This window comes from Habropoda laboriosa, unplaced genomic scaffold, assembly GCF_001263275.1.
Source record: "Habropoda laboriosa isolate 0110345459 unplaced genomic scaffold, ASM126327v1 scaffold18, whole genome shotgun sequence".
NCBI classification, from domain to species: Eukaryota; Metazoa; Arthropoda; class Insecta; order Hymenoptera; family Apidae; genus Habropoda; species Habropoda laboriosa.
Genome location: NW_017100152.1, coordinates 1,756,615 through 1,780,391, shown reverse-complemented (window position 1 = coordinate 1,780,391; position 23,777 = coordinate 1,756,615). Strand labels below are relative to the sequence as shown.

Here is a 23,777-nt window from a genome sequence, read left to right as displayed (position 1 = left end):
CCGCTTCTCTCGTCGCCCGAGCCAGCGCTCCTCAGGGAGCTTACCCCGCTGTCAGAGCCGCTGTCGCCATAAGTTCCGCTCGCGGCCGCGTTGCCGGTCGCGACTCGAATGCCCACCGCTGCAGGCACACCAGCGAGCACACCGCTTCCAGGTATACCGGCCCCGGCCTCCACTTCCATAAGGCCGGCCTCATCGCCGCCCCTCGATGTGTGAGACTGCTGTTGCACCTCGAGGAGGCCTGATGAGGTCAGCTGGTGATGATGCGGGGGCTGGTGCTGCTGATGCGGACTACTCACTACCTGGTGCTGGTGTAGCTGCTGTTGAGCCTGATGATGATGATGCTGTTGCTGCTGCTGCTGAGAATGATGGTGGATTACAGGACTACCGGTAGAATAACGTTGCTGGTGATGATGCGGCGGCGGTTGTTGATGATGATGCTGCTGGTAGGGCTGCAGGTGGTGGTGATGGTGACCAGCGACCGGCGGTGGCGGCTTGTTCAGCCTCTCGGCTAGGATGACAGGACTCTCGTTGTGCCTGTTCCGCTCCTGCTCCCTCTGCTGCTCCAGGAGCAGGCTCTGCCTGCCTGAGCCGCCGCCGCCGCTGCTACTAAGCGGACTCAGCCTCTCCAGCACGGAGCCTGAGTCCTGACTGCTCGACTCCAGCAGCTCGACCACGGATTCGACGCTCGCCGCCCTCGCGCCGCTCACGCTACCCACGCTATCCTCCGTGCCTAGCTCGGTAGTCAGCTCAGTTCTTCTCGGCCTTTCCTCTTCTTGCTCCTCTTCTCGATGTTCTTCGTGTATCCGCTCTGGTTCCTCCCGTTCTTCTTCCTCCTCCTCGTCCTCCTCCCCCTCCTCCTCCTCTTCTTCCTCCTGTACCTCCTCCACCTCTTCCTCCTCGGCGCTTTTCTTAGACTTCGAGTTGGACGCGGGCTTCAGCAGCGTCGCGCCAACATCGAGAAGGACGCTGGCTTTCTCGTCGAACACCGACGATCCATTCACGGACACCTGTTCCTTGCCCTTGTTCCTCTCCTGATGCGAAGCGTCCGCTTGCTTCTGTTCGAGAACCGTGTCGCCTCCAGGGTCTACTTTGTTCGGAGGTGGCGGCTCCGGTTCCCTGTCCCGCTCTCTAGATTGACTCTCCTCGTTCTCCTCGAGCTTATCGTCCTCTCCTTCGCCCACGTCCTGCCGCTTCCTCTCTTGTCCTTCTGTTTCCTCTTGATCTGACGCGGTTTCCTCGCAACCCTTCCCCCCTCCCTTTCGTTCCGATCTGAGCTTCCTACTACAACTTATTGGACTTGTCCTGAGCCTCTTGGTCAGGGGATCGTAGTGTTCCTGCTCTTCCTCGTCTTCTTCTCCAACGCGATCCTCCTCGTCTGATCTATTGCTCAGACGTTCTTCTTTCTCCGGAGACTTTGCGATGCTAGAGTGATCGAGACCATCGGGCTCTGTTTTCGTGTCTTGGCCACCAGCTGGCCTTGGTCTTCGTCGTACAGGCCTGTGTGAAGGATTCTCGACGGGACTCTTTACCACAGTGGTAGTGGCCCGTTTTCGCAATTTCGCGGCGCTACTCGACGCGCTATTCGCTTCTTCTAACACTGTTCGCGGAATACGATTGCTGGGCCTGCCTGGGGGTGGACCCTTGTTCTCTCGGTCTTCCTGTCGCGTCGATAGGTTGGTCTCGATAGTGTCTTTCTCCAACCTCTCGCGACTGGCACCTTCGCTAACGCGTCTCCGACGGTTGTTGCGCGCGGTGTTCTTCTCTGAAACAGTTTGTTTAATGATTAGATGGTTGCTATGATCAAAAATCGGATAAATATTAATGTATTTCTTCTCTGTACGCTGATTTTGTTACTCGTGAACCTTGTTCTATAAGAATATCGAAAGTTCATGGAACGTATTAAAGGAGTTTTTTGAAGAACTTCGATGGAAATAGTTGGTAAAAGTGAAAAGTGCAATGGCAGAGCGAGGCGAGCAAAGATTTAGCGTGAAATTATTATATTGTCCAATGTATAATCAAGGTTATCGATTATCGACGTGGATGCGTCGTGTCTTCTCGGTAAGTAGAAGGCTGCTCGCGTACCCTTGTTCAACCTTGTCGATTAAAGTCGATCGATTTAACGAAGCTGTTCGCAGCTCCGGTTGTTTATGACAAGAGACAACTACCTAGGAGATTCCCTAATCTCTTTGATACGCGGATCATTAGAAAATCAGTGCTCTTAGGTCTTCCTGGAAAACTATTCATTTCTTCTAATCGCTGACTCATCTGTTCGAGCACACGACTAGTGAAATGTTCGTTAAAATTATTTTCGCGAATCGATCGTCGTTAAAACGAATATGCAGCAAGAGGAAAGGGAAGCAATCGGCGGAACAGCCAGTGATCCGTGGGCTAATCTTGCGAACAAGTAATTCTCCGGGATCGGATCGACCTTCCAGATGCGCAATGCAACTTGACCCCGATAGGATTGGCAATATTTGATAGCCTAGCGAACACGTTGCACCTGGTGAATTGCCATTCGGTCTATGCTCGTGCCAGCCCCGGGAAGTTCGAGGCTCTCCTCGCTCGACTCGCTGGAAACGCGATAGTGCTACCTGAGGACAATTTGCGGTAACGCGTTTTTGCTTTGAAGTAATGATTCAGCGTGGGAAACAGCTGTATATTGGATATAGGGCTGGGTTGCCTAAATCGCAAGCTAGCCTTTTGAAATAAACAAATGCACTCTACCCTACCTTGGTGGAAATCGAATGCGAAGGGATAGAAATGTGAAGGTACGTACGTACCAACAAGGTTAAACGGACCACCAGAGTAATACCGCGTATACATGAACGGAAACGACAACAGCGAATGAAGCACGGGGAATGAAACAGAGACGGAAGAACGGACAGGTGGAGGAGGTAGGGAGAATGCATGGTGGGTGCGCGGCACAGAGGAGAAAGAAGAGAGGGATTTATTACCGAGGATTTACTGTTATTACCCGGAGGGGGAGAAGCACTCGAGCGGGCAACGGCGTTGCATACGTGGGGTGCGTTTATTCGATGCGCAGACCTTTATGTACCGGAATACATGGAGAAGATCCACGCATGTGTGCGCTCATGTAACGTGGACGGGTGCGCGTTCGCAAACTCGACGTTTCGCGTTTCCTAGCGATTGCGGTTTGTCTTCCGCCTCTCCCTCTGCAAGCATTACGCCCTGCGTAATTGAACAGCGCTAACGTACTTTGCTTTAGATTTTAATTCGCCTCGCCATTATTCCCGTGAGCGCAAAAGCGCCGACTCTACACCCTACTGGAAATAAACTTTCGACGACTATTCTCTTTTGAATTGAAGGAAAGAAGAAGAAAAAGGGGGGGGGGATATGAAGAAGGAAAGAGTCACCCCGCTAGAACTATTATTTTACCAGGAGGTAAAATCGTATCGTACATACCGAAGAAGGAAACACATTTCATCACGGTCAGTTTTCGCTCGAATAACGCGACCGCCTCTCTGGAGATCGAAGCACCAAGCCACAGCGCGATTGGTTCCTCGTTTCCAAGCGCCTTGTTTGGGTTCGTTCCGGACCGCGTTGGACCAGATCACCGGAATTAGACGCGTTCTCAAAGCGACAGAAACCAGAATCGGTGATTTCTAACCGAACCAAACCACTGAAATTCCTCTCAATTCCTATGTATATACCCGGAACCTGGCCGTCTAGTTTGCACGAATTTGCTTTTGGATTGCCTCGAAAGTTGTGCAGAGAATCGATCGGAATCGAAGGTCTCTGGGGAGTGATTAAATGGTCAACGTTCTGTATCTATCGTGCTTATGCACTGTTCTGTTTTCAGCTTCGAATAATCGGTATTTCAAGACAGACAGATTTTCGCGTTTGACACCAACAGAGAACGAACTATAATCCAAGCAATGAGTTTTCAACGGAAAATAAGAGGATTACTGGCGGAGGTTATTGAGGTGCACGTGACGGGTGATTACACGGCCGGGATCTCGTGTTTCGTGTCAAAAATACGCCGCGGACAGGATATGAATTTTCATTTCGTGGAAATGTTCATTTGCGTATAGCATTCTCGCAACGTTCCATTCTTCGTCAACGTATTTTTCCGATAAAACCCGCTAGAGTGATGCGCTTTGCCGAGATAGGTTTGCCCATCGGCTCTCGATAAATACTGTTAAATGAATTAATAATATTACAAGTACAATAGACATAACGTCAACCCTGTTCGATAAAGTTCGATGTATCAATGAACATCCCGAATGAAATTATCGTGACAGGTACTATGCAGATTTCTATCGCAACTTGATAAATATCGTGTTTTCGATCTACACGGAGAGCTTTCGAGCGATTGGCCTTTATCGGTAGAAGGGTAAAGTTGAGAAGAACAACTATATGGATCCTCTTTGTCAGAGAGGACAAAGCAACCCTTGCACTACGACGGATATCGACTTGTCCTGAGCCAGGTCGCGTAGGGATGAAATTAGACACGGTTGGCCGAGTCTGGCGAGTATTCGAACGCTTTGTCAAAATCGGAACGGCATGCAGGTAGTCCTTCGACTTTGCCAATGCAGCAGCCCCCTTATCGATTATCCACCCTTATCGGTTCCCCTTCCTTTCTCTGCATCACGCTTCCTCGCTGGCTTTACACACTTCATTATGATGACAGTAAATGCAGGTATTATCCATTTTTTTTAACCATAAAAACTGTTCGAAATAAAACTCTCTTTTTCCAACCCCTTGAAACCTAGTTTCAATTTTGCTTGACACGACACGAATTTCCCCCGTTATACGAGGGTTGCCTTTAATTAGAAATCACAATCGAAGGCTACTGCTGCATTGAGCGTCCACAACACACAAAGGAGGGGAAAAAGGAGCAGAATGGTTGGTGAATGAAGCGTGGAGGGAAATAGGAGGCAGCCCAAAGGGGATCAGAAAATGGTTTCTCGAGAACAGTTCGCGTCTCGTCTTGCGCGGTTATTTTCGAGCCTCTCTATTTCTGGCCGGTGCGGCGCTCGCCTGCGAGGATCTCCCGCGCGTTTGTTGATAAACTTATTTCGAACTGTGTGCTCGGAGGAGGAGAGTGATTTTCGTGCGAAAGCGGGGGAAAATGGCGAGATCGGGGGTGGGAAGACGGCGAGAACGACACCGGGTATAAAAATAAAAGGGTTGGCCAGCAGCCAGAAGACCTCCTTTCCACTTTTCTTATTCTTCTTCCGAGACTCGCAGGCCCCATGCCAAGCTGCGCGCCGACTGCCCAATTTACCCGTAAAACGACCATCCACGATTCCAACGTGCCGCTTTGATAAACCCTCCATGCAGTTTCCATCCTTTCTTTTCCCTTCAATCGATCATTGTTCACCCTTTTTTTAACAAGCACATTGCTAAAAACCTAACCTAACCTAACCTAACCCTGTGAATTATGTAGCTGCGTTCGTCGAAGAGGCATGCGGGACAGGAAAGCAGAAATTCCGAGAGAAACAAACAGCAACGGGGGTAAAAATAAAGCGTGACGATCGACACCGTGGACACTTCAGTTCAGCCGCCTTCGGTCGAATTAAAGTGGAACGTCGTTTATAAAGGGATTGACGATCGGCGTGGAGATGAACTGGGTCAATCTGTTCGATTTCCTTCGCCTGCATCTCGTCGAGCCACTATGTAAACGTACATGCGCATACACTTTCAAGAGTACCCTGAACATAAACCGAGAAGATTGAGAGTCACTGGCCACTTTGTTCGTTCACTACGACAAATTTTCTCCGTGACAAGAGTCAAGGCTGACGAGTTGAAAGAGAAAGAGAGAGAGAGAGAGAGCGGCGAACGGTCCCTGAAAAAATAAAAACCAATTCCGTATGGGCAACACGTGACGAATTCCAGCCACCCCAAAGATCGCGTTTCGACTTCTTTCCCTCTTCTCTTACGACCGGCTCTTTTGTTTCCACGGCTGAAGGGGAACAAAAACCGGGAGATGATCCGCGAAGAAATAAGAGAACACGCAATGTCTCGCGGAGCATCGCGATGCCTCCGGTGGAGGAAAAAAGCGGATTAACGACCACGGTCAATCGGGGAAACGTCAAGTGAATTATATCACCGGTGGCGTTGTGAAACTTTCCTTCTTACGCAGCTTATCTCTGTCCAGCAAACGTAACCTGTGTTACGCAATCCACGTGGTTGGGTAACATCAACTGCGAACGATATTGCCTCTCCGGCTCGGATGAAATTCCTCTAATTTTCCTGGACAATTTCACGCGGCCATTTTGTCCCTACAATTTGCCATCATTCACGTGTAGAAAAGCTTCACTCGCAAATTTCCTTTTGCTGTATAAATTATAAGTAATTTCGTCACGCCTGGATGACAAGTGTATCTTTCAATGAAAAAGAGTTTCAACCGATGTTAACAAGGAGCTTAACTTGTAACGAAATGTCCCGCATTATCCTTCGAAATGTAGAGCCTACGAGTCGCAGAAAACCTTGAACTTGCCAGGGAGCCGGAAAGCGGCAGTTAATTCTCATTCAGTAATTCCAGCGTTAAGGGGGTTAACGGCACGAAGCGAGGAGAGGCGAGGTGAAGCGAGGTGATATGAGGCAAGGCGGGGCAAGGAGGTGGTCTCTGGTTGGATTTTCAGCAGAGGCGGAGGAGGCGAGATGTCCCCATTGTTTCTGAATTATTTATTAGCCGTAGCCTCGGATCGCAACGATTGAATGGTCAGTGACCGGATGTGACGTGCCTGCGGACCAAGATGGCCGGCTACGATAATTACTCGCGTGTTTACGACCGATAAAGCCTGAATGCCCCACCTCCTACACGGGCCACAGGATGCACCTATGTGCCTACTCGTGCACCAAGTTTAACCGACGAGGGGGAAGAGAGGGAGGGCCGTGCGCGTATTTGGTGCGTACACAAAATGTCACGAGCACGGCCCTCGACATGGGTGAACATAGAGGGGAACCTCGATGCAATTCGATGCTTTTGTCACTGGTTATTGTTAGATTTTAGCCGGCCTGTTCACGTGCCTGTGCAATATCGGCTGATAATTTCAATGTTCGATCATTTCATCCCTTACGTATAATTTTCTTTTCAATAAACAAGACGTTTATTATAGGGTAACACTCGTTGGGAGAAGTCGTTTCACGAAGTCGATTATTTGCGTCAGAACTGTGAAACTTTCTATCAAACTTTCTCTTTTATTCTTTTATATCTGAAATATGCTTTCTGGTTGAAGGGTTGAAATACCAAAAGTAATCATCCGGTTATTTATATAATCGAAGTTTCAGTAGGCGTGCGAGTTGACGGCCTTGAAAGCGTAACAGTAAAAATGATTTTACCAGCGGTTACGGTACGACGGGTCCGGAATCTTTGCTTACCCGACGAAATCAGCTGGCGTAATGCGCATAAAGCGCGTCGCGAATGAAAAGTGCCTCTCTATACGTACAATTCGCGTGGTGTACTCGGCCACAAATCACGCCTCGCGAACACACTATCGCCCGTTTCGATCTGCGTCACTGACAAATGTGTATTTAGCTGTAAATCGAACTCCACGTCATTCGAATACGATTCACGCGTAATCGGGACTACCAACCGTGAGATATTCTATTAATAAATCACCGTTGCCTTTCTTACAGCCTGAATGATATATCTCGAACGATAATTATGTCGAAGGGAGCCAGGTGGCTTGATCGCTAATCGTAATGGAGCAATAAATATCGTCTTGTTTCTAACCGAGTAGCTTTCAGGGGGTGGAAGTGTTATACTGAGCAAAAATATAGCTTCAGTTAAAGCTTCGAATTCGCGACATTTCTGTGGCTCACGGTGGCACAAATAGAGACGGATTAAATTGCAAGATAAAGGTTAAGTTAAAGTCGAACATTGATAAAACGAATAGGTACAGGATACCCTACATTTCGGTGTTTTCGATTTCACAGTTCGTCAGCACAACCCGTTATTTACGTTTCGTTTCCAGAGAGACTGGAAAGCGTGTAGAGCTGTTTAATTGGTCGTATTACCGTCCGGAGAATCACAAACGCTCGATCGACAGTCGTTATTAGCTCTTGGCTATATGGGGGGCCGTAAACGCGGAAATGGCCGATGAAGCGGAGCCTCGGCTACGTACGTACCTTCACGTTCACCTAACCCCGCGAATAGCTCTCTCCGGGGCTTCGATCTATCTACAGGGTGTCCTCGACTTTATCGTTTCCTGCTGCCTTCGAAAGACACATTATACCATACTGTGCGCGACATGCTGCCTCTAATAACTATCTGTGGATCGATAATCGCGCTACCTCAGAAATACCACCGTTTAATCCGCGTTCGTGTTCCGTTTAGACAGTTTTCTACGAAACTTCTCCTCTGGGAGACTCCTTCCTTCCTTTCTATCTTGCGAATTTATTCTTCGAGAGAACAAAATAATTTCGAACGTCTGAACAACAGCGTCTCAATGAAGCACACGGTTATCAGACAATGATCGTGTGTGCCTCCGCGCTAATGACGTAAACTGCAGTCGGATTAGCGATTCTGAGAACGAAAGCTTGTCCATTTTGTTGGAGTCACAGGACAAATACAACTGTCTGTTCGACGAAGGGGTCATTAACGAGCGCAAATGAATGACAAGTATGCGTAAAATGCTCGCGATACACGGCTCCATACCCCTCGGCTGTCCGTTCTGTAAATACAGACACATCGGTGCAATGGGTTTGTCGAGTCGAGGCCTTGAAAGGGTTCGCTGCATCGACTTCTTGCGGCTCCGGCACGGTCTCTCGAAACATAGAAAGAGTACCTGCGAGCAGATACCATCCGTGCATATTTCGAGAGCTACGATTTATCACTCTTATACAATTTTGATTGACACGTTGTTACAAAAAAAGAAAAAAGAAAACTTAAGAAACGCCAAATTTTACAGAACCGTTCCTTTAAAGGGAAGAAGCGAGGGGACGTAGCTCTAAACGGCGTCTTGTTCGGGTCACAAACCGGTGGCATGTTTTGCTTAGACTGGCTCGGCCATTATATTTTATTGTGTTGCGCCGGTGACGTCACGACCAATTGACCTCCCCTGAGACCACTCTCCGTGGGTTTAGCGCAAGCCAATGGCTTCGGGGCTCGTGTATGTAACGTGGCAGTCGTTATTCCTGGATGAGACAGTTTCTGATGCGCGCTCCATTGCCGAAACGAAGTTAGAGAATCCTCTACCGTCCGCAAAGAGGGACACAGAAAGGACCGCTCTTTAATGTCGCGTCTCGACGCCGGAAAGTCTCCCCTGTTTTTTCTGGAACTGCGCCGCCGACGTGACTCTCTCTTCGTTCTCTCGAGAACGAGAGAGGAGAAACAGTCGTTAGGTTCAAAGGCTTTTCGGTATCGAGTAGAGTGTAGTTTTTGGCAGGGACCCTGCAGCGTGGAAATAGGGTTTCAACGCTGGTAATACGTTTTTTTACGACTATTTCTCCTCGATACGCTGGAGTTTGTTTCTCGATACTCCCTCCAGCTCCCTTCAGATTCCAAAAGTTCATCCAGCTTTTATGAATAATGCTTCATTGTTTTGTATGTGCATCACCCGTATTGATATAACTACAGTGACACATCGCCAAGATAGGGGACTTATCGTATCTGTTACCGTTTAAATAAAATGTAAGCTTATCGCGAGCACACCCACATCGATATATACCATGCCAATCGACATGGTGTGTCTATAATCTACAAATCCTGTCAGCTTGTCTACATTGACCGCTGCGATTTTTCGAGTGTCAAGTACTTTTAGATATTGCTCTTTCAACTAAGATACTTTCGAGATGGATGCTCGTTGAAGAGGGTGTTCCTTTGCGGAGAAACCGAAATAATCCTGAGTTCTGAGGGAAGAGAAAGATTCAGAAGTTGCAGAATAGTTGAAAGCTCTTTCGACTAATGGAAAGAGAGTAATTAATGCGGGATCAACGTCTCGACGTGCTCTGCTCGGATGGTGGTGAGTCATTGAATTCTGGCCTAGGTGGACTGGCAACATGTACCTGGAGAGAACATAATTCTCTCTAGGAAAAAGAATTTTCGATCAAAAAAACCCTCTATCGATCTAAGATCCTTTCTTGCTATAATAATTCCGGAAGATCTGAGAAGTAAAAGGAAGCGAGATTGCATGCTAGAGAAACGCGAATGGCTGGTTAATAGTTGAAAACTTTTGCTTCAGAGTTTCTTAGTCTCGTTGGTCCGGGGAAAAATTGCAAGTTCATCAAAGTCTCCGCCCTTCCTCCACCAAACGTACAATTGCACGTTTTCGAGATTCGTTAGGCTTTAAAAGCTCGTTTATTGCTCGTATCTGCTCGAACGACTTCAACCTTCGTCTCTTATACCTGGCTGATCAGTATTCATTATTCGATTTGTTAACTTTATGCTCGTTTCTGTGACTTATCGTCGTTAATGCAAGAACTACCCAAGTAGTCAGAACGACTGGTACCTAATTACTCGTGGAAATTGCTTAAATTTAACTTGGGAACATAAATTCTAGCGTTAACGACGAGAAAAACTACATTCGATTTTGCACACTTTCGATCGAAGAATCCAATGGTTCATATCGTAAGTCCCCTGTTTCCGGCCCCTATATTTACCGAAATAATTGTATTACGTCGCACTGGAGTTGTGAGACGCGAGGAGAGAGGGGTGAGTACGCGTGCTTTATTCGCCAGGCAGAAAGTTGTTCCTATTAAAAAACAGTCATTACATGGCGGCCGTGTGCGTTTACTCATTAACGGGGAAAATAACGTTTGCCAATCTTCCTGGCTGAGCTAGCAATTAGAGCAAATAGCGAGATGAAAGTTTCCACCGATAGCAGTCTATGCGACGGCCGCTTTCGAATGCCTTCAAACAACGTTCAACGCAACGCGTGTGTACGCCGTTGAGAAGTATTTTTGTAGACACTCCGTTACGTTAACGACGCACTTAATTAAAGGATAGAACTGATAATTAGCGACCCCGACGCTGATTCGTGATTAAACGCAGTGGAGCCTGGGAGTAGTGCAACGAGGACTAATTACGGTGCAAAAATTAATCTCGGTAACACGTGTACAGTATTTCGTTCAACGGGCCTCAATGAAAAATGAATCGAAGTCACATTTCCACACAGACAACTCCACCATTTTCCTCGTTATCCAACCTGTTTCGATTGTGTACTCTTCCCCCTTACCCCTTCTACTACTAACAGTGACTACTGTCACTCAACGCATACATTCATCACATCAATTAGATAACTGAGCCATAGTGAAAGGGTTAATTCAATCAGGTCATCCTAAAAATAACGTAGCAGGCAAATTCGGCAAAAACGAGTTGACCTCGATGCTACGACGACCTCTTCTTTCACCGATTCAAGAAGTGGGTCAAGAAACGTGCCACAGTTGTTCCCTATAGTCACGAATTCCTACACAAAGAAAACACCTACGTGGAAGGAATCACCTTTTCTCCCTGTGCCATTCCGTAGAGGGATAAGGAGAGACTGATAGCTTTAGAATCGGGAAACGTTCGCCGAGAGTGGGAGAGAGGGAGGGGGGGGGGGGAGATAGGGAGGTAGGTACTCTGGCAAGTTTGCATCGCGACGGGACTATCAAACAGGGGCGGATACGAGGCTCCCCCCGTTACCATAATTCTCGACCCAGTCGTCGTGGGTGTATATACATATACTCTCTCGGTTAAGGGGGATTTCACGCAGCACGTTTCTCTCGTGTACACACGCGCAAGGCAAGGTTACAGAGCCGGGCAGCAGACGAGTGCAAGAGTCACCGGCTGCGATCTGTGTCTGAGATATGCAGTCCAACCAGGAGAGAACGAAACCAGAGGGGGAGCAGAGTATGTTGAACGAACGTAGAGAGAAGGAGAGAGAGAGAGAGAGAGAGAGAGAAACTTCTCTGGATAGATCTCTGTTCCGCCTGCTGGTGCTGCTGCCGCCTCTCTGGGATCCCTTCTCTCTACACGAATAAGGCTTTGGGAGAACGAGAGAGGCGAGAGAGGGCCAACGTGGCAAACGGAGAACTAGCTGAACCGGTTTGACGGACCTCGACTGGTTTCATTAAACCCCGGTTGTAACCTCCTCCGTTACCTCCCCCTCCACCGCCGTCTTCTCCAGAGCTGGCTCTTTCCATCGTCCCGTCGCTGTGTACACGCACGAGCGCGACTGAAAAGCCGTTCGTGGCTCGTTTCTCGTTCCACCGACAGATTTGCCTCTCCTCCTGCACACCGTGCCCGTGCACAACCTGAAGAACGGGTTACCTATGTACGTGTGTGTGACCGCGAGCGTGTGTCTGTGTGTAGGAGACTAGAAAGAGGCAAGGTGCAAAAGGAAAGTCCCGGATAATTGCCGCAGTCCCGTAATGCCCACACACCAGTGCACTCACTCCTCCTTCTGTCCTTTTCTGACCTACCATCATCCGGAGACCCAAGATTTTTATCTCCTGCTTAATTTCAATCGATCATACATTCCGATAGAGTTCCCTTTCTTTCTTGATAATCCATTGCCGAAGAATTCCAGAATCTCTTTCATTTAAACACGATATACTTTCATGCGGAAATATTCGCAGAGAGTAGAATTTCCAGGGAATATCGCGGGAGTTAGCTTCCCTGTTCCCTGGCTCTTCCGCAGCCGGGGCTTTTTCTCCTTCTCGAAACGAAAGGGTATTCCGGAGCGGGGCAGAAAGAGAGAGGGTTGCTTGAACGAGGGATTCTGCGAACCGTGGGACTGCGAGCCGTCGGATCAATACGCCGTCGAGTAATTGCGGTGTAACGTCCGTGGGCAGAGCCATCGGAGGGAGCGAAGGAGCCCCTCCCTTCCTCCCAACCACCCTCTCTCCCTCTGAAAACACGTCGATATGCACGCAGATATCGCGCGGATGATTCAGACGCGATGCTTCATCGAGATAGCGATTTAATTTCTCCTCCCGCGCCCCTAACCACCCTCCGCTACCGTGTACATACGTACACACCCTCACCAACCGTATACTGTCCCCTAGTCGAGAGTTTCGTTCCTCGTGTTTCCGCTAATATCGGGAGAATATTGTTTCAGCAATGCGCTCCGCTTTAACTGTCTTCAATTATCTCCGTGAAATTCTCGATTAAATTACTACCGAGCTAAACTTTTCTCCAATCTTTCGTTTTAACCTACCAATTGATACATTTTCTTTCCATCAGAGACCAATTCCGATGATAAAATTAAAAGAACAAAGGACTGGGCGTTTTCAAATACAGAATTAAGTGATAATTAATTTGCAGCGCTACGCGTGCTCTCTTTCTCCCTCTTCCCTCTATCGCTATTCCATTCTCCCGGTCTGCTTCCCCGGAATTAGTAAATTACGACCGACAATTACGCGCTGGTTAAACATAATCGGTATTACGGACACGATCTTGACCGTACTCAAGGACCCTACAAATGCCACTCCTATTTAAGCCGATACTCTTCCGTGAAACGCTTCTTCCATCCATTGTCGCGTCCACTGATATTTTTAACTCTGTACAGGGAAGACGAAAAAAAAGGGGAAATCGGCACCTTTGTCGGTAATAAAAGATCCCTTTACACGAACTGCCGATTTTGGTGACAAGGTGGCAAAAAGTTCAGTTTATTTCTCCTTATCTAATCGGATTATATTGCGTGGCTGCACACGCATTCGTGCTCTTTGTTCAAGAGAAGGATCGTGAATTTAGGTTACACCGTTGTACAGCGGTACACAGAGAGACGGAGAGGAAAAGAAAGAGGAGGGAAAAACCGTGGAGACACACTGAAGCAACGAGTACGTGTGTGTACACACACGTATAAATAGACGAAGAATCGGTTGGAAGCCGAAGGCGACAGAAAATCTTGGCCGTTGGCCAGACGTCGCGAAATAAATAATTTATCACTATCGTGTAAACGTGAGAGGTCAGGCCAGCTGGTTCGTCCGCGGTGCACAACTGCTTATTCGTCATTGTCCACTTTCTCCTTCTCCGTTTTCCTTTCCATTTCCTCCCCTCGCTGTTCTACCTTACCAAAGTAATCGTTGGAATTTGCTACCCGAAACATTTCTCTTTTTCATCCTTGAGAGTATACGTGTCGTCTCCTAACTCTCCAATTGTACAGTTATACAAAATTTGATTTCACGCGGTTCTATAATATTTCACTTCGAAATGATATTTCCAACATTTACCACGAATGACGATCAAAAAAAGTCGTAAATTCAACTCGTTCCTTCGCGTCCTTCTCGACTCAATATTTCACGTATCGTTCCTGTGTTTGTTGAAATATGTTCCCAGAGATTTAAGCTAACGTAATCTCGCACATGTCCGCGTTTAATGGCGACATCCTCCTTGTCGTGCGATGATCTCGCAATTACTCTTGACCAACTTCCAGCCTGGTCTCGTCTCGGAGCGATTATTTCTACAACCTCTATTAAATCCTCTACTTTTAGCTCGATATACTTTGACTCTTCGAAAACGAACAAATAAACCTTCGCCATTTTAGAATCCTCGTTCGGGTGCCCCCGTTCTATATCCTCGAAATCGCATCGCGTTTATTTACCTCGACTTTGCACGGTTTCAAAACAGACCTTAATGGATATTTGGCAGAGGAAAAATTCTACCGATTCGTTGTGTATGCATGTGGTATATGTATGTGTACGCGCCATTCGCGAAATGATTCCTATCGTTCGGGAAATCTAGGTTAACTGTCGTTACATACACGGAATTTAGCTTAAGTCAATATTGACTCAGCTTTCGTGGTACTACATACTTGGAATTTCGAATTGAAACAAAGGAGGAAGGGACTCCCTCCCTGCTTTGTTCTCTAGCCGATAATTAAAATAATTCTCGCGATTGCCGTAGAAGATAAGCATGATATTAGAATGGAAATGGCTTGGTCAGATTTATCGCGCGGATAATTCTGTTATTTAAATTTACATCGCTCCAAGATCTGTCCAAGATTAAGCGCCACGTTTCTAAACGTGATATTTTCATTCCCGTGCGCAGCACTTTCCTATTTTTCCACGAATCGATTAAATTTATTTTTCATTCTAGAACTGATTACGAAAACTTTATATCCACGAGTGTCACGTGTTTCGCTGGACATGTGAATAACAGTTGGCAAGATGACCCGGTTTAAAGTTCGAAATAAAGGAATAACTTATCGTGAAATGCGAGTATAGAAGAAAAGCGGCGAATTATTATAAGAGCGCGTTCGCGTTTCTGCTAGTAACGCCAAACATCACCGCAAGATTGTAATTAAGATTTCGAGCTGAAGTTCAAAACAGGTTCTGCTCGTAATTGCATGCAATCAGATGGATCAAGTTTCTGCGATACTTTGAATCGAGGTTTCTCTCGGTAGTCGTACTTAAAGATGTTTTTCTGCATTACGGCGCAATCTTCCCCTACTACACAATTTTTATTCACACCTTAACGATTGAATTTTTCAGATGTAGCTAATATGATAAATTGAACTTTCTAGAATACGCGTGACAAACGGACGAGCGAGAAAACTGCGCGGAACTCGTGTTCCGCGTTTAATCTTACACTTACGAAGTGGGGAACGTGGCATGTTATCGCGTTTCGCCATGATAACCGAAACTGTTATCGCGTGGTAGCTTCCTGGACGCAAGGCCTAAGAGGGAAGAACGATGCGACAGCATCTATATGATTTCGCTTTACGCGGACTTTGCAAGTGTAATCCGATATGCTTGCACTTCGCTGAAATTCAAGGTGTTTCTCTTAAAGCGAGCCGAGGTATCTCGGAGAAAAATCGGGCCTCGAAAGACATTTTCTGTTTTCCTTTAACTTACGAGAGTTACTTGAATACCAATTTTGTACTATGGAGCTTCCATGAGTCTTCTTACCTGCAACAAAAAAAAGAATAGTTCTGTTATTCAGGAGTCTGCAAAAAAAAAAAAAAACAAGTATATGTACAAATGTTGAACATAAAATTACGTGTAATGCAGGACGTGAAGTAGGGAAATTCAGATTCTGGTGTGGAATTTTCGCGCGCCGAGAATTGCACGTAATCCGCGCTAATCACCGTCAACGTAACTACCGAGCAATCGTGCTCAACTTGAACGAGAAACAGTTACGGTGAAACCCGGTGCAGTGGTTGCACTCGGTTGCACAAGAGGAACAGGGACAAATCTGTTACCTTCATCGAAAGGGTAAATTTATTACACGGCGAAGTTAAATACGTGTATTTAGATAAAGCGTATCGGTAGAGAGCCAGGTAAATTCATAGATAGTTGTACCGGAGAACCAAGGTGAAATAGAAGTTCAGCTAGAATGGGAGAGTAGCGAAGCGATGGTAACAGAGAGCCGCCACAGAAAGCCATTAACAAGTTCGACACGAAAGTCGGAAAGTTAGCGAAACAACCATAAATTGGTCGTTGGTGTTGGTATATCGTCAGTTTATAACAGAAGTTCCGCTCCCGCTGCTACTGTGACGTTATACACCTATACCTACACAGAGAAGTGCGCGCGGCGGAAAACTTCGTGAAAACTCTCTCGTGCTCCCTCCACGGCGAAACTTTTTAATTGATTTTATTTAGTCATCGCAACCACCTTACCCCCTCCCCTCCCCTCGTCTCGTCTCTTTTTCTTTCTTCCATGTAGTAGATGTGTTTGTATCGGTGTGTCCTTTTCACCCTTCCTGTATTTTCAACCATCGCAGAGAAACCCCGTCGTCGATCTTACCCCCTCAAGGGCTTCGATTACCATGCCCCAGAAAGTCCTTCCCATTACACGGCTCAGGATTTAAAGTCCAGTGGAACGCGCAACCCCCTTTTTTCTCGATGTCACACTCAATATTCCTCACTTTCTTCCCAGATACAGTTCAATGGAAAATTCCGAACCAATCAGGTTTCCCTCATTTTATGGAAGCAACTCTTCCGAGACACGCTTTAACACTCCCCCTCCCACTCACTTCGGATTTGACGCGACGGATCACACGTGATTTCGATGCCAAAATACACGATCTTACTATTTTTTGAAAGGGGGGCATGGAAGTGGTGGAATGAATCAGAACGATTTATAGTTGGTTGTTTTTCCTAGAAGAATTTATTGCAATCGCAGTCTGGCGGTGAGATTCTAAGGATAATACTTTTTACCTGTAAAGGAAGTTTTCGAAAATGAATGCAAATGTGAAAAATAGGATGATAAGAGGGGGATTGGTATCATTCCCTTTGACGCGGATCGAATCCGAGATATTTTTCTCAAGTGGTATATCACTGATACATAATCTTAATTTAACGTGTAATTAGATACATTTTATCAGCTTTTCAGCAGAATTAAGCAACCTTCTACTGTCAGAAAATGAACTTACAGAAGAAGAAATATTAATAAGGAATTCTTCAAGTGTACGTTCAGCTCACGTTTCACAAAGTATAAAATTGTTGAGTGAAAGTTAAAAACCGAATTGCAGGGGATCGGAATTTCAACGAGTCGTGGAGGAAGTGGAGAGAAGTTGCGGGGATTTCGCGGCTGGAACGTGACCAATCGGAGAACTTACGCGATACGGGTGAAGTTTTCGACGAACGACGACGAGAAGTAGCAAAAGCGAGAGTCATATAGAACTGTGTCTTGTCGAGAGGAAACTGGCGCACAACTTTGCCCGGAGAACAGTCTGCTCGTGCTTCACGCCAGCGAAAAATACCGCTCTCCTTCCGGTAATCTGACGAAACTGCGATAGCTGCCGCTTCGCGCCGTTGTTGCGCGAGTTAACGCTAGTTTATCTATCAACTCCTAACTTTCCAGTTCTTCGAATTTCGCCGGGCTCTCCAAACCGTGAACTTTGTGCAACGGCCCCGTGCTGCTACATCTCTTCTTGCGTACGCTTTTTCTCAAGCTTCGAGAACAGTGGACATGTCAGTGGGCTTCTGACAGAAAATTTTCTTATGCGTTCCTGGTAATAAATTGACGAAAGACCACAGGCGTAGTTGACTTTTTATCAATGATGTACGTCGTTCGCATAAATTTCCTATGAAGCGGTGGCACGTGGCTCAGAGTGCGGACTACTATTTCAGTTGGTTGAATACGAACAAAAAGAGCCACTTCAATACCCCGTATTATCATTGTCCATTGCAGAGAAACTGGCACATGCATTTTCCTTGGCAAAAACGAAACAACGCTTCTCTCAACGTATCCCTTCTTTTCTCCCTTTACCTTTACCTGGTGTACACGATTCGACGAGCCCCGACACACAAATAGAGGTCTGTTCAACGTGTAACAGAAGAGAGGTAGAGAGAGAAAGGGAGATGTGGTGTGCGTGGTACATGCCCGTAGCTACATAGAGCCCCTCCCGGTGTCTATGTGCCCATATAGATACAAGCCCGGTTCCGAGTAGCGTGTCTGGCATCTTGGTATATAGCGTGGTGGCGTGGGCTCGCGGCTGGCATGCATTATTCACGAAGTAGTCACAGGCTGAACCCGCTCTCCCAGCCCCGACCGGGTCTACCGGTGACTCCGTGCACGGCCACACGAATTTGCTACAATGCACCGTGGAAGATTGAGTTCAAGACATCAATGCTCAACACTCTTTTCGAGCTTATCAATTCTTTGTGTAGTATCCTGAAGAAATAGAACCTTGTCCACGCGAACAGAAAATCGACGGAAAATTGTTTTTCCGGAACTTTTTGGATAACGCAGTTTACATGGAACGATGAGTATTTCTGGTTTCAAATCCAGCGGTAATGATACCGGTTAAGTGGTGCATTTTTACCCCTGGAATTATTTTGTACGCGGGACTCGTTAAACTGCCAATTATAATTCCCTCGAGTTTTTGTAACATGTTCGAGGGACTGGTGAATTAACCGTCAACCAGGTAAAAACCGACGCACCGTTTATCCGACCGCGTCGGAGTTTATAGACGCGTCGTCTATCGTTCGTCTGCACCAAGCGAGAGGCTTGTTACACGATCGCGAACTTAATTACGGTAATGAGGACATTTTGACCGGTTCTTCATTATCAATGACATCGTTTCCCTGTCGCTGACCCTGTCTGCCTTACTACGTTCTCTTTCTTTGCTTCCTTTCACACAGGACTTTTATTCTTTTCACCGGCGACAATGGCGTATTGCTACTCGTTACACGATCTTTTAATCCATTCACCTGCTACGTCTACGATTTCTTTATTCTTACACGGTCGAGAAGTTTGCGGGAAAGGGCTGGCGATCCTTGAAAATTTCGTCTATCGACAATTCTACCAACAGGGAGCATTGGAGAACGATTATACCAGGCAAAAACTGAAAAGGCTTCGGAGAAACACGAAACCCACGTATCGGGGAGAGAAAGGAAGAAGAAGCGTTCTTCTATCCGATACGGGCAGAGGCTGTAGAAGCCGATATAAAATTGAAAAAGAAAGGCTGTATATCGTGGCCAATTTGATTCACCCGTTCGTCTATACGTTATCTTATTATTGTACTATTATAGAAAATGCATACGTAGAACTAGCGGGCATCTCGCATCTAGTGCTGTAACTAATAACACACTTTCGCTGTGATACCGACAGGAAAGCTGCACTTAGCGTTCAACACGAACCGCAATTACAGAACATTACCTCGAACTTGTACCCACGTTATTTATGTACACGATCTCTTTCGAGTTTTCAGTCAATAAATAAGCGAACTATTACTCCCAAATTATCATTCTTCTACGATACTCTTTTACAACTTGTTACAACTATGTCAAATTTAGGGTTTCCGTTTCAGCGAGTAAGCCACGCAAATTTATTCTCATTGCTAAAATTCAGACGTTAAAACAGATAGGATAATTAATTAAGGCAAATTATCAATTTCTGTTGCGATGCGGAATCAGCGAGCACACGTTGCATAGAAAACGTTGCACGCAAAAAAGGCGAGATTTTTCCAGAGAGAAAAAGAGAGACAGAAACATTATGAGTCACGTTAGCTTGTTGAAAATAACCGCTATGAATGGCATCAAAATACCTTTGTATAATCACGCGGCAGCTAGGTAATATCGTTAATACGCGGATAATTATCATACTCGATACACACTTGTCGGAAACTGTCGGGTCATCGTAATCCCAGCAGGCAACCTGAACGAAAAATCACGTTGAATTGTAAAAACTGTGAAAAGGAGCACGGTGGTGATCGAATGGGTATTTTATCTTATCACGGTGCGTCAATATTTTTCTACGATAAGGGAACGAATTATCTTATATCTTCCCTTTCTCTATGTTCTCTCTCTCTTTCGAACGCGTATTTACACAGTTGTACGTTCGCGTATGTACCTAACTGTAAACTTTCTCGGAACCCACGTATCGAGTCGTAAATTAAAAACGAGCATGTCGAATTATTACATAAGCGCCTCTGTTTATCTACTCGTGGCCTCGTAATCGCTCTAATTCCTCGGCGAACGCTTCGTTTTCTCGGCAAACAAAAAATCGACGCGCTATTAGCCACGCTAAATACGGATTGTTGCGCAACTCATTAATAATTCAGCAACGTTTAAAGAAGCTTGCGTAGTTCGATTGTACAATCAAATTCTACTAGACGAAAGAAGTTTTTATCGTGAATTTTGGCATCCACCAATTCATCGCTGTATTTTCACTTTTCTCCGAGTATTCTTTATCTTCTACTTTTTAAAACCCAGAAGAAGAAAGAGAAAGAAGAAGGATGATTTGAAAGAGGACAGAGCAGATTTTCCACAGGATCTCCGGCAAGAGAGGAAGAGAAGAAAGTCTCGACAGTGTGGATTACGCAAGGAGAAAGTCGCGGCGGCGAAACGAACGAAACACGAGTCCTTTTTGCGAGTGCCGCTGCTGTCCCTCGCCATCTTCTCTTCTCCGTCGACCCACAATCTAGTCGGTCTGAACAGTGAGAAAGGAAATAGGGAGGGGAAGGGGGAGAGAGAAAGAGAGAGAGAGAGAGCACAAAAGAGAGAAGAGAGGAGAACCGGTTCTTCGAAGTCCATGGCGTGTCTAATCGCGGCGCTACACGAGCGTTACGCTTTGGCTGCGCATGAAAACACGCTGTTGCGTGCTCATGGTGGCCGTGCATGTGCATGGCTACTGGCTGCATCTGCCTGGACACGCGTGTCGCATCGTATATCCTCGCCAGAATCCTCTTTTCTCTCTCTCTCTCTTTCTCCTTCCGCTTCTTTGCCGTTTCCTCTCAGCTGTAGGAATAGAACAACGACGCCGAGAATGTCCCAATTGTTAATAAGCAGGTAATTTTATTCGACTCTCGTGGCACGATATTCCACGGTGGCTGGCGCTACACGAGCGTTGGATCGCGTGTCTCGCCACCAACACACCGTGGAAAGAGGTATTTTCGTGTCGGAATTTAATTAGAAGCTGACGTGCAGAAAAATATATCGCAGCGGTATGCGCGACTATGCTAGCAGAAAGTGTGCAGCAGGCTGGTTTACTTTCTGCACGATAAGCTAAGTGTGACTCATTGTCGAGTGTACGGTCTTCAGGATGAGCTGTATTTTCGTCATATTTTCTTACCATTTGATCAATTTATTTTTCATTTTTCTCTGACAATAAGGCCAGTGTTCTCCTCTCTTCTACGTGGAAAAATTTCAATAATTTTTCTAATGGATCAACATCGCACGCCATAGCGAAAGACAAATGACGGCTTTCGTTCACAGAGAAAAAGAGACGACCAAAGTTTTCGTTGAACTTTGTAGCGTCGAACAACGAGCAAACTCCCCCCCCGCCCTATCACTCACTCTCTTTCAGCGCCAACGAAAAAATTTCCCGGAAAAATTCAACGAGCGTCCCACAAAAAATTATTCACCGTCCGAGGCTTCAACCCTCTGGGGACGGTGGTACCGTTCGTCTCGGCACTTTTTGCCCTGTTTTCCGCTCCCCTAATCTCTCTCCTTTTTACCGTGCAACATTAATGGGTGCATCGTCTCCATTACACCGTGCTCTCGCTCTCCCCACTTTCAAAGGAAGCACACGGCAGCGAGGGAAGGAGGTGGAGTTTCATTTAATTAGGAAAGGTAAACATTTACCGCGGACTTACCTGCCCGCCATTGTTATTTCTCCTATCTCCCAGCTTTCTCGTGGATCGACCGTGAAACCCGACCCGCACACCCCAAGACCTTTCTGTTTGCAGAACGTCTGCCGTCCCACACACACTCATACAATCCCTAAAGCCATCCTCCTCGCTCTGGACTACGCGTGCATATCTAAGTACCTAGCAACGGCCGCAGAAGAAACTAATACGCCGGGATTTAACACCGATTCTCCTCGGCTTAAAGGTACACGTCGTACGAACTTTCTCCTCGGCGGCGATCGGCAGATGAACCCACACGCTCGTACATCCATCTATTGTCTAATCGAACATCAAGATTCCGTTTCAACGAGGAAACTCTGGGAACACGGGTTATTTCTGATAAGGTGAACAAAATGTCGTATGAATTCTTGTCATGCCCTGTTTCCATAAGCGACAGATTTGACAATTGGCCGTCACGATAAGTCGTTGATCGAGCGAAAGATCACTTATGAAAGCCTAAGCAAAAAGAGTAATGTTTGTGCAACCAATAACTCCAGAGATAAAAATTCATCTACGAGGTCACGAGATAAAACGAAACTTTTGTTCGGAATCACCCATTAGAGAAGCTAATCCTGCAAAATTCGAGTCGAATAATCCAACCGTGTAGAATGCACGGCTTCCAATGGGAATTTGAAATGAACTTTTATGCCGATATCGAAGCACGCGTGCCAATAACGAAGCGCAGAGCGCGTTCATTACATATTCATGCGGCTGCAACGATTGCATCACGGATGGGGATTGCGCAAGCATCGCATGCGAAAGGAAAGTTTAAACGGTCCGATGTTTATTCCCATCGAGACACGTTGCGCACAAAAGGAGAGTGGCTATCGCTATATCTGGTTGATATTCATGTCCTTGAAAACAGACTTTCGAGTTCAAGGCTTCCTCCATGCTACACGAAATGCCTTCAACCTCCGTATCTCGGGGTTTTAAGCGTTTCGTATATTGTACTATGTATCGAGACTTTTATAACGAGCGCTCGAAGGCTGCCTCGAAGCACGAAAGACGTTCTTTCGAAGGTGGAAAGGCTTTCGCATAGGTATATACCTCCTACATCGTGGAGAGAAGAAACGTTCCATGGAAATTGGACGTTTCCCCTTGGAAAACTATCTCCGCTACGAATTATTGCCACGACGATTTAAAACCCAGTTTCTATGAAATAAATTCTGGGAAAGTGTCGTACGGTTCGTGGACAAAATAAACAGATAAATTTACTGGCGAAACGACGCGACGCTGTAACTTCGCCAGATGTCTTTACGCGAACGTGGTCGCATTCTAACGATAAAAAAGTGAATCGAAAAAATGGATACGGCGACTCAGAATTGTGTCTGCTCCGAAAAATACGTGGCGTGAGCAAAAAGTGTGAAGTAGTTTAGTTCCAGATGAAATCTGAGGTTCTTTGAGAAACTAATTATAGCGCGAACGGATGAACGCATCGGCTATCAACTAAAAACTTCACCGTTAGAAATTACTTTGCGCACTTTCTCGGAGAAGCAGATCGATGAAGGGGCGAGGGAAGGAGATCGAAGGTGGGCAGCACGCTTTTAGCCCGAAGACGAGACGATATAGTTGAAATTGATCTCAGCGGAGGCGCCACTCTAAATGGAGAGTAACGGCCATACCGGACTTACGGCTTCCTCCGGCTCTTCCTTTAAACCGTCCACTATCCTTTCCACCACGTACAGAGAGGGAGAGACTCGTACGTATAGCTAACTGAACGCGCCGCATAAGGATTCAGGCCAGGCTTGGCCATAAATCGAGGATAACGACTGCACGGTGTACGCGCGGCGAATACCGCCATTAAATGGC

The 23,777-nt window shown here is 46.4% G+C and overlaps 1 protein-coding gene across 1 annotated transcript in view; it reads right to left on the bottom strand.

The window, feature by feature from the left end:
- LOC108575141 overlaps positions 1-23,777 on the bottom strand; it is a 232,234-nt gene that overhangs the window by 101,661 nt on the left and 106,796 nt on the right. Inside the window, exon 8 of the mRNA XM_017937867.1 lies at positions 5-1,762. Coding sequence (XP_017793356.1) covers positions 5-1,762 — 1,758 coding nt within the window. The remainder of the gene's footprint in view (positions 1-4; positions 1,763-23,777) is intronic.